The sequence below is a fragment of the Pelodiscus sinensis genome, chromosome 3 (assembly GCF_049634645.1).
Source record: "Pelodiscus sinensis isolate JC-2024 chromosome 3, ASM4963464v1, whole genome shotgun sequence".
In the NCBI taxonomy this organism is placed as follows: domain Eukaryota; kingdom Metazoa; phylum Chordata; order Testudines; family Trionychidae; genus Pelodiscus; species Pelodiscus sinensis.
This window is the reverse complement of record NC_134713.1, coordinates 160426537-160443841: the sequence shown is the minus strand read 5'-3', so window position 1 is coordinate 160443841 and position 17305 is coordinate 160426537. Positions and strand designations below refer to the sequence as shown.

The following is a 17305-nucleotide window of genomic DNA, read 5'->3' as shown; positions in this document are numbered from 1 at the left end:
AAAGTGGGTTCAATAAAAAAGTGAGCAATTGCATGGAAAATGGCTCCACCAAGGGCTCTTAGCCAAGACAGTCAGGGACACAGATCTGTGCTCCAGGCATCCCTAAACCTCAGCCCGCCAGCTTCTGGGAGTGGCGGACAGTTGGTCGGATCACTCGATAATTGCCTTCTTCTGTCCATTGCCTTTGAAGCATCTGGCATCAGCCACTCTCGGAAGATGGACGACTGGGCCAGCAGGAGCATTGGTCTGACCCAGTCTGGCCATTTGTATCATCTTTATTTCCCCCATGTTGTATGAGGCTCCTTCTCTAGGCCACGGGTTGTCTGGTGTGTCAGGGCAGTGTCTCTCAGCCAGGGGTACGAGCACCCTTAAGGGGGGGAGGGTATGTCAACATAACTGAAATTGGGAGAAAATAGAATTTTTGTTTTAAACTTTAGAGCCCTTTATTATTTTTGTACTTTTTACACCCAAAAATTTCATTGACCATCCGGCTGCAATTTAGTTGTTTAAACAAATGTGTTGCAGTGGTAGAAAAAAAATGGTGTGTCTGAAAACTGTAGGTACTGGAGGTACAACTTATTTTTTTTTTTTTTAAAGGGGTATTTTATAAAAAAAGGTTGAGAAACACTGTGTTAAGGGAAGTGCTGGTTTGAATTCCCTTTCTTCTCCCTGAAAAGGGGTTGTGGGAAGAGGGATGTGCTGCAGCCCCTGTATGTGTCTGGGTTATACAGCTAGCTGTGGTGATGGAGACTGGTGACCCCCCTTGAGCTTGCCTGGTAAAGCTGATACACTTTAGTTTAATATTATTTAGGCATCAGCAACTCTAGACATTGTAATCCAGTGGTTAGACTGTCTTCCCTGCTTAGTGGTGCTGTGGGGCTGAATCTTCTCGCTGCCTGTTTTAATAAGGGGGTTGGGCAGGGGACGTCAAACAGTTGTGCATGTTAGGGGTGTAAGATTCAGGCTGCTCAGTTAAATCTTAGTTTAACTGGTTAACCAATTGAGGGGGTGACAGTGGCAGCAGGAACCAGCAGCTGCGCGTGAGGCAAAAGGGTAGGGAGCTGGTTATGTCACTCTGTGAACAGAAGTTTACAGGAATTCTTGGGTCTTTAGCTCAGTGGTTTTATTCAACAGCCAGAAATAAGTATAGTGATCCATGGGGATGGGTTGTCTCTGTGGTGTTTCTTGTTTTAGAGAAAATCCTTTGAAATTGTATTTTTGTATTAATATATCTAACTTTTCAGGAAGTAAACCTGATCTGAAACAGTCACATTTGCTTGAGGTGTTCAGGGAAACAGAAAGTAATAATCCCTGTGTTATTATGGCACCTTTATTCTTGTAAAAAGTATTATGGTAATTTTAAGTGTGAGTGTACAGGACCTAGGTTTTAAATTTCTCTTACAAAAGATAGTATTTCCGAAAGCACAGTTACCCTAGCACAGTGTTGGTGCTATCGATTCTGTTCTGAGATGTGGTGCCACTTTCTTCTATGGTACTTGCTAAGGTGGGTGCTCTCCGTTACATTTACTGACCAAATCTCATTTGTCCTGTTCAGTTTATGAGATTGGACTAGAATGCAGCTTGGTTAATCGATAAAGGAGGTAATCATGCTGTTAAATATTTCTGTATTGACTTTTGATTTTAATTATTATTTTTACTAGGTTATTCTGGGATTTAGAAAGTTGGCTGGAAGTACGGGAGGTTACAACACCACGGTAAGTATGCCATATTAAAATTTAGGGCAGGCAGGTTGGGAAGAAAACTGATAGAGAGGTAGGCGGAGTAGGGAGGGGCATAGAGAAATTTAGGCAAGGCTCAGGAATGAATCAGCCCTGAAAGTTGGGGCCTTTCGTGGGATGATTAAAGTGGTGAGAACTCTTTCCATCAACGGGAAAAGGAGTGGGTGGACTGGTTTCTTTGTTGTGGGAGCAGGAAAAGGAGGTGAAGCTTGAGATGAGAATGCTGAAGATGAGTAATACTTAGCACTTCACATTTTCTTAGGGAATGCAGAGTTTAAACCCTACAGTGTGCCTGTGAACCATTTCACAGATGGAGAAACTGAAACAAGGATTTTAAATGACTTCCCTAAAACCGTACAGCAAATCAGCGACAGGATTACAACATGCGTGTTTCTAGCAGTATGCTCATGCTATTAGTCTTTACTAATGAATACAGTTTATAATCACAAAACTGTAATAACTATATTTTGCATGTTTCCAAGAAGGAAAATGAACTTCAGCATAAATCTCTGAGTATAGCTGTGGCGTCCTTTATGCTAGCCACATGCTGTTATTTGGCCAGTTGAGTGTGGCTAGTTTGCTATAACAGGACCCACTGTAGTGGCTACTGCTTCAGGACTGGTTGGACGCCACGGGTTTATAGTTATGTATTGTAATAGAATGGAGCCCATTGCAGTGGTTTTCAAACTTTTTTTCTCATGATCCAGTTGAGGATAATTGTTGATGCCCATGACCCAACATAATTTGACTTAGTGTGTGGGCTTGGGGAGAAGGTGGGATGAGGGCTGAGGATGAGACCTTTGGGGTGTAGGAGGAAGCTCTGGCCTTGCGGAGGTGGGGGTTAGGCTTGGGCAGGAGGGGCTTACCTTGAGTTGCACCAGTGGGGATGCTAAGGCAGCTTCCTGCCTGTCCTGGCACTGCAGACCATGCTGTGCCCCAAAAGCAGCCAGCAGCAGGTTCCCAGTCAATGGGAGTTCAGAATTAGTGTTTGGGGCTGGGCAGTGCGGAAACTTGTGCGCTCTCTCCCCCATCCCTACCTAGAAACTGAGCCTGCTGCTGGCTGTTTCTGGGGACAAGTGCAGTCGGTGGTGCCAGACAGGCAAGTAGCCTGCCTTACTACCCCTACTGGTCACCCAATCACCTGCAAACAACAAGACCCAGTGCCCAGCATTCGATGACCTAGTGCTAGGTTGCAATCTGTAGTCTGAAAACCACTGGCCTGCAGTATTTGGAGTGTTTTTTTTTTCTCTTTATTTAAGGTGGCTTTCTAGAAGATGACCATAGAGGATCTCCCAGAACCTTCCCAAGAAGGAGAGTCATTGATTGAAAGATATCAGTTTTTATTCCCAGGGTCTGAAACATCAGTTACCTTTTCAGTTGCAGCAGCACCAATGCCTTCAGACTGTGGTATGTCTATGTGTAAAAGACGAGTGTCTGAAAGTACTTTGATAAAATGAGCGGCAAGTGAGATTAAAATAATACCATTTAGCAGTTATGCTTTTGCCTGAAAATGTGTCTACAGTTTATTACAGGTAATGCCTGAAATTTCTACAGGTGAAGTTAGTGGAAAAAAATATTTTATAATTTGTTCATTTGAAAGCACTTTATTTTCAGTCTTTTTTGCTATTTGTTCTGTATATTCATTACGACCTTTCCCTGATATTTGTAGGTTCCTCACTCATCAACACAGAGGTAAACTATACCTAATTTTTTAAAAAAGTGTTTTAAATCCACAAAAATTGGTAGGTTGACTCAAATGCAGGTGCAATGCCTGAAAGTTTCTTAAAATTACTTTTAAAAATTGACTAGACTTTGAAACAGGTTCACTCGATTTGATTTAGTGATTAATTGGAAAAAGAAACTCTACTCTACCTTCAGATAGGAAGGGTGCTTGATAGGTGTAAAAAGCTATATTTCAATTCTGGCCTCCCCATACATTGATTACATATAACATCTTTATTTTATTTTCATGCTGCACTACGGCATTATGTGTTCAGAAGAGTTAATGTTCTTGAGGCCAACCTCTGTTCCTGGTGTGAGGATGTCATGGCTCCTTCCCCACTCTGGCACGATAAATGCAGGTGTGGGGGCAAGCAAAAGTACCCCAAAATCTTATCTACCAGGCTTTGGTATAAAACTTCCCCCCAAAATCTTAACAACCTAGATTTTTAGGATAAAATCTCCGCTGCCACCACCCAAATATTAATAAAGCAACCAGGGAGAGACTACTTGGGAAATCTCACTCCTAAAGTACAAACCTGGACACAAAAATTAACCACTACCAGGTTAATGAAAAGAAAAGAGAAAGAACTTTTACTATCACCACAATATTCCTGTTGCAAGCATAATGACTAGATGGATCAGTAACAAAATAATATACTCATGGAGGAGAAATTTACCATGGGCCAGGAACTTAGTTATGAAGGAGAGCAAAACCCATTTTTAAATGCACAGACCAGATCCCATTTCCCAAACCATAAAACAATAAAATCTAATGGATTTATCTAAACTTTATTCTACTTACAGACTGTGAAGAGTATTTTCTTAGAGGGAGACATCCTGTCCCCTTTAATAGCTGGAGAGAAACTACCCAGGGACAAAGGAGAGAAAAACCCAAAAACTCCTTTGTCCCAGTTTGAATTCCTACCTACATTTCTAATGGCTGCCTGCCACCTGGGTAGGTAAGGAACATAGTTAACCCCTTAGCCCCCAGGATGCTGGCTAGCCCTCATGATCATGACAGAGGATCTGGGATTTAAGGTTTTAGGGTGGGGAATCTCTGGCCCGGGGCCAGATGTGCTTCCCTGGATCCGGCCCCTGAGGCATAGCTCCTCCCCCCTCCCAAGTACTGGGGAACCTGCGCTGACTCTCCAGCTCTCCCCTTCCTCCCGCTGCCTCACCGCAGGGCTGGAGCACACAAAATGTAAGAGGCTGGGTCCTCTAAGCTCTGATGTGTGAGGGGAATCTGGGGAGTGTTTTTCACCTTTTCAGTCAGCTGCCACATCAGGGAGGATTTGTGTTTTTTTGTTTGTTTGTTTTTTGCGACCCCGACTGATTTTTCTGTGGGTCAGTAGCCCCTGTCCCAAAAAAGGTTTCCCGCCCCTATTTTAAGGATTGAACATCCTGTATTTTAATGTGTGAACATGTGTCTTTCACTGCTTAGTTCCACCTTTTTTTGATAGATCTACTAACTCATCGAGCCATTCATTTCTGCCAATGATGCTGGCCTAGATTTGCCTTCTTGTCCACTTCTCCCTCAAGTACCCTCCCCGGTTACTTCCATTCTGCACAGTGGGTGTGGGGAAAAACTCCATATCTCAATAATTAGGCTAGGTGATTGACTTCATATATTTCTTTAAAATCTTAGGGTACATCTAGACTACATGCCTCTGGCGACAGAGGCATGTAGATTAGGCTACCGGACATAGTAAAATGACCTGGGTGGTCGACAAATACCTTTGATGTCGGCAGGGGAGCATCCAGACTATCGCGCTGAGCCTACAAACAGCTGATTAGCTGTTTGTCGGCTCAGCGCGGCAGCCATGTAAATTTAAATGAAGCAGCGATTGATTAAATCGCCGCTTCATTTTACTATGTCCGGTAGCCTAATCTACATGCCTCTGTCGCCAGAGGCATGTAGTCTAGACGTACCCTAAGTGTGATATGGAGGCAGGCAGATCAGGGAGGTGACACAAGTCACTACCATCTGTCACTAGTTAGGCAAATGGTGAGGTGGGACTTATACTATTCTGCTAAACTCTATTTGTTTAAATATAACTTCATCTGCTCTCCCATCCCCATCTTGTTTGTATTTTGTCCACCTGTTGAAGTCTGTCTGAACCCCAAATGTAAGCGTGCTGGGTTAGGAACAGTCTGTGTTGCTTATCACGGTGGGGCTTGATCAGTGTTTGGGATTCTAGGCAATTCTCTAGCTTAAATTATGTGGAGATTTGATCATACATTTATAGATTTGTACATATGACTTGGTTTTCAAATTTTTGTTGTTGTTATTTGAAGTGCACTTACATGTGGTGCTACCGCTTTGAAATGCCGCAAGGACCATTGAGCAGAACTGTCAATAATATAGTTATAACTTCTTCTGCCAAATGCGCTCAAAGCATTTAACAAGTATTTTATTCATTCCTCAACTCGATTGGAGATTTAAGTATAGCATGTGATGTTTTCATTTTAGATATTTGAGGAAACTGAGGCACAGGAAGATGACTTATCACCCAGAGCATTAGAGTAGAGGTAGTAAAACCCATCCCTGTTGACTTCAGACATCAGATTGTGCAGCCTCCATGAGGCGTACAAAGATGCCAGTTTCAGTCTCCTAGCTAACCATAATCATACCAAAATGGTAGTTATTGCTGTTCATCTTTGGTACTATCCCTGATTACTTCTTTGTGATATCTGCAGCTTAGCTTCAGAATCGTGATAGAAATGTAGCCGTGTTAGTCTGGTGTAGCTGAAACAAAATACAGACTATGTATCACTTTAAAGACTAACAAGATGGTTTATTAGATGATGAGCTTTCGTGGGCCAGACCTACTTGATCTGAGGAAGTGGGTCTGGCCCACGAAAGCTCATCATCTAATAAACCATCTTGTTAGTCTTTAAAGTGCTACATAGTCCTGTATTTTGTTTTAGCTTCAGAAGTGTGTGTGTGTCTTTAGAGAGCAGGTACTAGGTGAGAACCATGGACACTGGATCTTCTTTTTTAGTCTTCTATCAGATCCTTTCTTCCTGTGTTTGGTGGGGTTGTTCTGTTTTTCTGCCAGGTTTATAAAACCTTTTGCTGTTTACTAGGAATGTTAAAATGTGTTTATTTAGGGAAATGTGTAATAGCTGAAAATTTCAGCAATTTCATGTTTATACATGGGGGGGTGGGAGGTGGCTCCCTGAAATCTGTGCATGTGTGGAGCTGCCTCTCCCCCACCTGCTGCTGCCTCTGATACAAGCAGACAGTGAGCTAACTAGTTCTTCGATGTTGAAATGGAGCCAGGAATCTGTTTGATCCCACAATTCTGAGTCTCCCCAGATGGGCTCCCCACCTGAGGTCCAAAGCGTCCATCACTAACATCATTGTTGGGGAGCAGGGGGGGCTTGAAAGGAACTCTCTTGCACACTGTGTGACGGTCCAACCACCAGTTTAGAGTGGTCAGTACAGTGCTGGAAATTGTCACTAACGAGGTCCAACCTGTCCCTATTGGATGGTAATTTGAAGAGAGCCATGTTTGTAGTGGCCTGAGGTGTCGCCCTGCATGTCTAATCACATTAGAGCATGAGGCTATGTGTCCCAGCCATTGTGGTTAAGTACTGCAAGAGGGATTTGATCATATTGGCCATGGTCTGAAACCTGGACTCCAGTAGGATGACGCTCGCTTGGGCTGAGTTGAGAATCACCCCAATGAAATTTGTTCTTCAGTGTTGATTTGTTTGGACTGAGGAGGTGTCCCAGAGACTGTAATTTGCCCACATTCATTGACTCTAGATATTTACTTGGTCCCTGGAGCGGGCCCTTGAGCAGCCAGTCATCCAGCTATCAGTAGACCTACAGTCCTGTCTTGTGCAGGAAGTCTGCTACCACCACTCTGCATTTGGTAAACATACTCAGGGCTGTCAACAATCCAAAGGGAAGGACTGTGACTTGATAATGGTTGTAGTTCATTACGAATGTGAGGAACTTCCTGTGAGCTGGAAGAATTGCGATATGAAAGTTAAGTGTCTTTCATGTTGAGGGCATCTGGTAGAAGTTGGAAAATTGGTTCAGTAAACATAGTGTGGATCTGGAGCTTGGATTGGTACGCTGTCCTTGAGCACACCTTCAAAACCCTATTTGGGGCCTGAAGCAGACTTGGAGGAGCTCTGGTGTTGGCCCATAGATAGGCTGAAGGGCCTATGCCTTTTATTTCTGCTCCTGCAACAGAACTGTTCTTGTTTGGGCCTTGTAGCTTGTGCTGCTGTGGTCAGGGCCTAAACAGCTTTTTTGAGGTGCCAATGTGTGTATATCAAGGAACTTCATGGTTGCCCTCAAATCCTTAAGTGTATCCAATGTTGAGTCTGTTTGCTCTGAGAAAAGACCTTTGCCTTTGAATGGAAGATCTTGAAAAATCTGCTGAACTTCTGGCAGTAACCCTGATGTCTAAAGCCATGAGGAGTGTCTCATGACTGTCCCTTGCAACTGAATCTGCTGAGTCAAGTGAGGCCTGCAAAGATGTTCTCGCAACAGTCTTGTCCTCTTGGACAAGGGCTGAAAATTTCTGCATGGAGTCAGCTGGATGGAGCTCCTTAAACTGTGACATAGTGTCCCACGGATTAAAAGAATATCTACTGAGGATAGCCTGCTCATTGGCTATCCTCAGTTGAAATCCCCCCTGCTGCATAGACCTTTCTACTGAAGAAGTCCAATCTTTTAGCATTCTTGGCTTCCGGGGCTGGCGCTTGTTGGCCCCGCCTCTCCTTTTCATTGATGGCTGATATGATCAATGAACAAGGGTGAGGGAGGGAAAAGAGGAATTCATGCCTTCTAGAGGGCATAAAGTTGCATCTCTCTACCCCCTTGGCATTGGAGGAACCAAGGGTGGGGTTTGCCATAAGGCATTGTTATTGTTTTGGATAATCTATGTCAGGGCTGTTCCTCACTCCGACACTCCAAGTGCAGAAGGTGGGGGCCTGCAAACTATACCTTGTCTCTACAGGCTCTGGTTACAAAAACTCCCCTAGAGTCACAGATTCATTGACTTTGGGCGGAGGGGGGGAGGATAGCTGCCACCATCAAGTAATTTTTATCCCTAAAACTGGGAGTGAACACTTGAATTCTCCCCCAGGGGTACCCCAAGCTCTTTTGCCACAAGAGAGTTTGAAAAAAAGAAAGAAAAACAAGTTGCAGTCTCTGGTAGCTGACCACTTAGTCTGAGGCATGTAGACACACAACGGACAGGAAGACCTCCTGTACCTTCCAGGACGCAAGAATCAAATCATCACATTAAAAAAAGTGATTTTTAGTACAAAACAAAAGATATACAGGCAGTCCCCGGGTTACGTACAAGATAGGGACTGTAGGTTTGTTCTTAAGTTGAATCTGTATGTAAGTCGGAACTGGCGTCCAGATTCAGCCACTGCTGCTGAAACTGATCATTTTCAACAGCGGCTGAATCTGGACGCCAGTTCTGACTTACATACAGATTCAACTTAAGAACCCCAGGCGTCCCCAAGTCAGCTGCTGCTGAAACTGATCAGCGGCTGATTCCAGGAAGCCCGGGGCAGGGGCTTCCTGTAGTCAGCCACTGGTCAGTTTCAGCAGCGGCTGACTTGGGGACGCCTGGGGCAGAGCAGCTGGGGTGCTGCTGGGTTGGTCCAGTAGCGCCGCTGCTCCTCGGCGCTACTGGACCAACCCAGCAGCACCCAAGCTGCTCTGCCCCAGGCGTCCTGATTCAGCCGCTGCTGAAACTGACCAGCAGTGGCTGAATCAGGACGCCTGGGGCAGAGCAGCTGGGGTGCTGCCCTGTTGGTCCAGTAGCGCCCAGAGCGGCGCTACGGGACCAACTGGCAGAGCCCCAGCTGCTGTACCACAGGTGTCCGGAGCAAAGCCGCGGAGCATGGGGGCAGCGGGACAGCCTAGACGCGCCGTGGCTGTCCTGCTGCCCTCGGGCTCCGTGGCTTTGCTCTGCTTTGCTCCCCGTCCCCCTGGTCTGCAGACCAGGGGGACGGGGAGCAAAGCGGCGGAACACGCGGGCAGCGGACAGCCCAGATGCGTCTGGGCTGTCCGCTGCCCGCGTGCTCCGCGGCTTTGCTCTGCTTTGCCCTCCCGTCCCCCTGGTCTGCAGACCAGGGGGACGGGGGGGAGGGGGAGGGCAAAGCAGAGCAAAGCAGAGCCAAGCCGCGGAGCGCGCGGTCAGCTGACAGCCCAGACGCGTCTGGGCTGTCAGCTGGCCGCTGCTCCGCGGCTTGGCTCTGCTTTGCTCTGCTTTGCCCCCCCGTCTCCCCGTCCCCCTGGTCTGCAGACCAGGGGGACGGGGGGGCAAAGCAGAGCAAAGCAGAGCCAAGCCGCGGAGCACGTGGGCAGCGGACAGCCCTGTCCGCTGCCCACGTGTTCCGCCGCTTTGCTTCCTCTCCCTGGTCTGCTGGAGACCAGGGAGAGGAAGGGCCCCGTTCGTAACTGCGGATCCGACATAAGTCGGATCCGCGTAACTCGGGGACTGCCTGTACTTGATAAAGCATACTTGGTCGCTAGATGTAACAGCGCAACGAAGGAAAACAAATTAAAACGCACAGAAAATCTCTGGGAACAATTATTAGATGGTAAATGGGGAGAGAAGGCATAGCTTTACACAGAGCAGTTCAAACCAAACCACAAAATAAAGAAAAATACTCTGATTGCGACTAGATTCACTTTTTCCCTTTATTGACTCCCAATCTTCTCTTTGTTCAGTCCACTTCCATGTCCCGAATTCCTTGGAGGCATGGTAGTGCTGCCTTGACTCAGCAGTCTGTGACCAGCTTGACACATTGGTAAATTTCTTTTAGCATAATTGTTTCAAACAATTGCATGTCTTTGTGAAAGCCCTGAATCAGCAATCACTATAGCTGTAGTCATGCTGACTTTTCAGTTTAGGCAAAGTGTAGTCAAGGACTCAATAAGAAAGGAAAGATAAAAATTTAAAGGAAGAGGCTAAATTTGCTTGTGATTCTGAATTGCAGATCCTCAGTTTTTTTTTTTCAAAAACAGATGCTTTGTTGAAGTTTTTTAATACCCAAATATGCATTGTATAATGCTTAAAATCTTCTCTTAAAAACAGAGTTCTCCTTCTTCGATCCTAATGATGCAGCATGTCAAGAAATTCTTTTCAACCCTAAAACTTCAGTTTCTGAATTGTTTGCCATTTTACGACAGTGGGTTCCTCAAGTCCAGCAGAACATTGATATCATTGGAAATGAGGTGAGTAATGAAGGAGAATTCCTGAACAGTTTTAGTGTTAAAGAAAAATTGTAATGTGTTGATACTTACCAGAACTGATCTTATTCAACAGTCGAAATAATAGGTTCAAGAAAGAGATTCTTTCTGTCTTATAACATGTAGCTACAGACCAATATAACTATGATGCAGGCACCTTTCACAGTAGAGGCAGCATTCAGCTATCTTTCTGAAAGAGAGGAAGATGAATAGATAACTATCCAAGAAAATTGTAAGAAGGCAGCAAGGGTGAGTTGAAGAAACAAATGGAGAAGTTTACGGTAATTTTAAATTTCTGACAAATTAAATTAAAATTGTCAGAATTTAATGGTGGGACTCGTGAAAACATTTAAGACATTTAGAAACTGAAGTATTTTTCCTTATTTGATCAGGTCACATAAGCAGGGCTTGACAAATCAGTGAATCTCGCCCGTGGTGAGTAGATTTCAGCCAGTTGGCCCGTTCACTGGCGGCACGTGCATGCGCAATGCGGGTCTGGCGCATGCGCAGTGTGGGGCTGGCGAGTAGATTTCGCCGCGGTTTGTCAAGCCCTGCACATAAGCTTTTCCATATAGCCCAGCATGTATTCTTAAAAAGCTTTCCCAGAGTACTGAAGGCCCAAATGATTAAAGTATAGATGAGAAAGAGAAATTAGTGTTTTAAACAGATTTAGTTTTCCTGGATTGCATTGCATCTGAACTGAAAATGTTAACTTTTCAACATATTAAAGCCAAATGGTGCTAACGATGGAAAAACTATTTTAAACCTGTATGCACTGAAGGTTGGTTAATAATATTTAGTCATTTGTAGCTGTCCATTGTGCTGAGCTATGTAAAATTGCAGTAGAACTTCACAGTTATGAACATCAGTGGAGTTTTTCATAACTGAAGAATTTTATGACCTTTCAGAAGTTTACAACTGAATGTTGACTTATTACAGCTTTGAAACTTTACTATTGAGAAGAAAAATGCTGCTTTTAGTCATCTCAATTTAAACAAAGAAAATTTCTTTTACCTTATCAAATCTGTTTGTAAACTTTCTCTGTATTTTTAGTAGTTTATTTTTAACAGTACTGTTCTATATAATATTTTCTTTTTTATTTATTAATTTTTTGTTGCTGCTGCCTTGTGGTTCGAAATGAGATCTGCAGTTGACTGGTCAGTCTGCAATAGTGATGAAAAATACCGTTTAATCAGTTAACTGGTTAATTGCTTAAACGAGAGTGGGTAGAGGGCTGCTCCAGCCCAGGTGGGCTGGAACAGTCCCTCTCCCGTGATGTGGGGGCCTGGCCGGACTGCCAGTTAACCAATTAACAACTAACACCCCTAGTTTGTAACTCTGGCCTTTGTAACTCTGGGATTCTATTATACTTGGCGCTGCTTTGCTAATTTCCACTGCAAGAAATGTGTAAGTCTATGTGTGAAAACAGAATTTATTCAATAATTACAGCAGACATACTATGTGCTGTTTTTCCTACAGATCATTAAGAGAGGCTGCAGTGTGAATGATAGAGATGGACTCACTGATATGACTCTCTTACATTACACTTGCAAGTCAGGGGCTCATGGTATTGGTGAGTAAAGAAAAATAGAAATGGAACTATTTGCCTAGATTAATCACATAGTCTATTCCCCCTTCCATTTCAAAATTGTTTCTGATAGTAAATTTGCTAGTACTTAGACTTAACTATTGACCATTTTATTTGCATAGTGTCTTAAAATGGCTATTAGAAGGGTGATATAAAAATTAAACATAACTGAGAGATATTTTTGCTTTGTAATATTGAAATCTCAGACTCCGTGGGAGAGAGAAGCAATTTTAGGTTGCATTTCATGCACATTCATAGGAAATAAGAGTGCATTTAGCCCTCTCTATCTTGATGAATCCTATTAGCTTATATCAAAGTACCTTTTTACTCCAAGACTGAACCCATTTTTTCAGTCTGCTCCAGTAAATGGGGCTGGTGTGGCTGATGGAGCTATAACTTTGCTGGCAGAAGGTCTGAGAATTAGGCATGGTGAAGTCTTACTCCACCACCTCACTGGCGTGCCCCTGGATAGACGATTCTTTTTTGGCCTAATCCTCAAGAGAGCATTTTTGTAGCAAAATGTCTTTCTATAAGATTTACTACAGGTAGCCATAATTTGAAATACAAAGGTTTTCTAGTGTGTTATAATGTGATATCTAGACTGGTACGTTATGTCACACTATTAAACGCTTAACTAACATTTAGAACAACTTTTTAAAAAACTGCTTTGCAGGTGATGTTCAGACTGCTGCCAAATTCGCCTCTCATCTTATTGATCTGGGTGCAGATATCAGTTTGCGTAGTCGCTGGACAAATATGAATGCTTTGCATTATGCTGCCTACTTTGATGTTCCAGAACTTATTAGAGTTATTTTGAAAAATGCAAAGCCAAAAGGTAGGTATCGTGAAGTTTCAATTTTCTTAAATCATATGTCATTCTGCCTTCAGTTAACCCCACTGACACATCCAGGAAATGGGAAAATGAAAGCTGCACTTGCACGTAATTTTAAATTCCCATTCTCTTTGGTTTGCATAAGAAGTGAGAGTACGATGGGACTAGATTTCATAAATAATGAATGGGAAGTGAGGGACTAGAGAATGAAAAAAGAGTAATAAATCTTCCATACCGCTAAACATTTGATGGCATATGGAAGAGCTGGTGTGCAGAAACAAAAGCACATTGTACTATTTGCAACTTCTCAGGCTGACTGCGGTGTCCTTATGATCAAGAAGCAGATTTAGAAAGAAAGAAGCAATCTACAGGGTAGATGAGTTCTGGAGACTATAACAGCAGGGGAAAGAGGTGCATGGCGCTAGCAATTAAAGCTGCTGTTAACGTGTTCATATGTCTCATCTGTACCGCCCCTCTAAAAATGAAGCAACTCAAATGTTATATCTGAGATGTAAAAGGGGGGGAAGATTGGGGTGGGTTATCCCACTGATAGTAATAAATGCACTTAAAGTTGTGCAAATAATATAAATTAATAATCAAGTCTAACCCAGTATCTTCATGCAAAAGGTAATTGACACTGAGTTCTGAAGCAGAAGCCAATATTACTGTGTTTTTAATTTGCATCAATATCTACACCAACAAACAGCTTGTGCATTATACTAAATAAATATCCTTCTGGTTGTGCTAGCTTGTAGAATTGTCAAATGCCTCTCTTAACTAGCTGTTATTAAAAAGTCTTCATTTTAAACACTGAAAAAATGAAGACTTTTATAAATATTGACAACTTAACGCCCCATTGCATGTCTATAATGTCATTTAGAAACACAGGGTTTGTTTACCAGCTCTTGTATAAGGCGTTGTCAGAATATTAATGAGTAAGCGTAGGTGCTAGTGACTGTTTTAGCATTCCTCAAAAATAAATGGAGGCTGGGCAGATGTGCATATTTAGGGGTATAAATAAAAATCCTGATGTTTGTTTCTATACGTAGTGGCTTTCTCCACTACGTATAGAAAATCGGAGGGCCCAGATAATCTTCATCCAAGAATATTAAAGGAACTGGCACATGAAATTGCAAATCCATTAGCAAAATTTTTTAATAAATCTCTAAACTCAGGGGTTGTACCATTTGACTGGAGAATTGCTAATATAGTTCCTATTTTTAAGAAAGGGAAAAAAGGTGACTGGGTAACTATAGGCCTGTTAGTTTGACATCTGTAGTATGCAAGGTCTTGGAAAAATTTTTGAAGGAGAAAGTAGTTAGGGACATTGAGGTTAATGGCAATTGGGACAAATTGCAACATGGTTTTACAAAAGGTAGATCATGCCAAACCAACCTGATCTCCTTTATTGAGAAAATAACAGATTTTTTAGAAAAAGGAAATGCAGTGGATCTAATCTACCTCGATTTCAGGAAGGCATTTGATACAGTACCTCATGGGGAATTATTGGTTAAATTGGAAAAGATGGGGATCAATATGAAAATTGAGAGGTGGATAAGCAACTGGTTAAAGGGGAGACTACAGCGGGTTACACTGAAAGGTGAAGTGTCAGGTTGCAGGGAGGTTACTAGCAGAGTTCCTCAGGGATCAGTTTTGGGACCAATCTTATTTAATCTTTTTATTACTGACCTCGGCACCAAAAGTGGGAGTGTCCTAATAAAGTTTGCGGATGACACAAAGTTGGGAGGTATTGCCAATTCAGAAAAGTATCGGGATATCATACAGGAAGATCTGGATGATCTTGTAAATTGGAGTAATAGCAATAGGATGAAATGTAATAGTGAGAAGTGTAAGGTTATGCATTTAGGGATTAATAACAAGAATTTTAGTTATAAGCTGGGGACACATCAGTTGGAAATAATGGAAGAGGGACCTTGGAGTCCTGGTTGATCACAGGATGACTATGAGCCGCAATTGTGATACGGCCGTGAAAAAGGCTAATACTGTCTTGGGAAGCATTAGGCGAGGTATTTCCAGTAGGGATAAGGAGGTGTTAGTGCCATTATGCAAGGAATTGGTGAGACCTCATTTGGAATACTGTGTGCAGTTCTGGTCTCCCATGTTTAAGAAGGATGAATTTTAACTGGAACAGGTACAAAGAAGGGCCACTAGGATGATCCGAGGAATGGAAAACCTGTCTTATGAAAGGAGACTCGAGCTTGGCTTGTTTACCTTAACCAGAAGAAGGCTGAGGGGAGACATGATTGCTCTCTTTAAATATATTAGAGGGATAAATACCAGAGAAGGAGAGGAATTACTTAAGCTTAATACCTACGTAGACACAAGAACAGATGGATATAAACTGGCTATTAGGAAGTTGAGACTTGAAATTAGACAAAGGTTTCAAATCATTAGAGGAGTGAAGTTCTGGAACAGCCTTCTAAGGGAAGCAGTGGGGGCAAAAGACCTATCTGGCTTCAAGATTAAGCTAGATGGGTTTATGAAGGGGATGGTTTGATGGGATAACATGATCTTGGTAACTAATTGACCTTTCACTATCAGTGGTAAATAGGCCAATGGTGGAATGATAGGAGTTACTATAGAGAACTTTTTCCTGGGTATCTGGCTGGTGAGTCTTGCACACATGCTCAGGCTTCAGCTGATCACCATATTTGGGGTTGGGAAGGAATTTTCCTCCAGGGTAGATTGGCAGAGGTCCTGGAAGTTTTTTGCCTTCCTCTGTAGCATGGGGCACGGATCACTTGCTGGAGGATTCTCTGCATCTTGGGGTCTTTAAACCATTCAAGGACTTCAATATCTGAGATATAGGTGAGAGGATTATTCCAGGAATGGGTGGGTGAGATTCTGTGGCCTGCATTATGCAGGGGGTCAGACTAGATGATCATAATGGTCCCTTCTGACCTTAAAGTCTATGAGTCTCTCTTATTTGTTTGTTTGTTTATTTATTTATCTTTCTATGTATTTATACTATTTCGACCCCACCCCTCCAGTTAAAAATATTTGAGGCAGCTTACAAAATTGTTTAAAAATACTGTATATAGAGGTAAAATACAGGAACCCAAGTGGGAGGAGAGGAGAGAGGGGGAATAAAACCTGCTAAAACACCTCAAGAGGAGGGTCACACACACAGACATATACACAACTAAACACCAATAAAAGCACGGGTAAAAATGTGGCTTTGGCCTGGCGCTGAAACAGTGCCAACAATGGCTCCAGGTGAATGTCCGGGGGGGGGGGGGGGAGGGGGAAGAGGCTGAAAAGGTCCTGCTCTGCATAGATGTCAACCTTATCTCCATAAGTGGAGAAACACAGAGCAGAGCCTCTCCAGCTGACCTCAGTCCCCAAGTGGGTTTGTATGGGAGGAGACAGTCCTTCAAATACACAAGTCCCAACCCATTTAGGACTTTATAAGTCATAACCAAGACCTGGAATTGTGACTGGAAACATTCTGGAAACCCCAGAGCACGGGGCCAGTGGGGGACTCAAGCAGTTTCCCCTGGGCCTGTCTTCCCTGTGGCATTTCAAAGCAGCACTGTTGCTCCTGTTTTGAAGAACAGTTAACATTATTGGCTTGTCTACACTGGCAGATTTTGTTTCCTAAAAGTGCCTTTTGGTGACAAAACAGTGAGAGCATTTACACTGCAATGCGACTTTTGTTGGGATAAACATACAGTTTTGGCAACAAAAAACTTCAACCTCTGTAAGAGACTTTTGATTTTTCCTTCCCCTTATTGTCGACAAAGGGCCATAGTGAACTCTACTGTTTGATTTGTTAATAGAACTGTCTTCTGCCAGCATCCCAGAGTGCCTGCCCTGATGGCTGTGCTCAGTGTTGTGTGATCTCTGCTGCCCTGCAGGCATGTGCCCCTTTCCTTTCAAAGCTCTGGGGAATTATATGACAGTTGAGTGAGCTGTTCTGTTAGGGGAACAAAGAACAAATCATTGGAATACTCCTGTTCTGCCTTACACTAGAGACACAGCTCTAGGCAGACTGCTGCTGCAGGGAGAGGGCTGGAGAGACTGCTCTGCTGCTGTGATATTTCTCAGCATGGAAAGCTCGCAGAGCTACGAGGGAATCCTAAGGAGCATAGGAATCAGCCCCGCCTTCCTATAACACTGCACTGTGGGATGCTTACCCACATTGCATTGCTCTATCTGTCAACAGGGTA

General features: G+C 43.3%; 1 protein-coding gene across 10 annotated transcripts in view; it reads left to right on the top strand.

The window, feature by feature from the left end:
- The window catches only part of CLIP4 (CAP-Gly domain containing linker protein family member 4), a 110112-nt gene that overhangs the window by 43965 nt on the left and 48842 nt on the right, over positions 1–17305 (top strand). For 7 of the 10 annotated variants that reach the window (XM_075925360.1, XM_014569787.3, XM_025180990.2 and 4 more), the window contains exons 2-6: positions 1662–1715; positions 2999–3146; positions 10541–10680; positions 12175–12268; positions 12957–13118. In XM_075925360.1, coding sequence (XP_075781475.1) covers positions 3014–3146; positions 10541–10680; positions 12175–12268; positions 12957–13118 — 529 coding nt within the window. In that variant the 5' untranslated portion in view covers positions 1662–1715; positions 2999–3013. Of the gene's footprint in view, positions 1–1661; positions 1716–2998; positions 3147–10540; positions 10681–10814; positions 11131–12174; positions 12269–12956; positions 13119–17305 lie in introns of those variants that run through there. The other 3 variants (XM_075925363.1, XM_075925361.1, XM_075925362.1) reach the window with 3 other exon arrangements.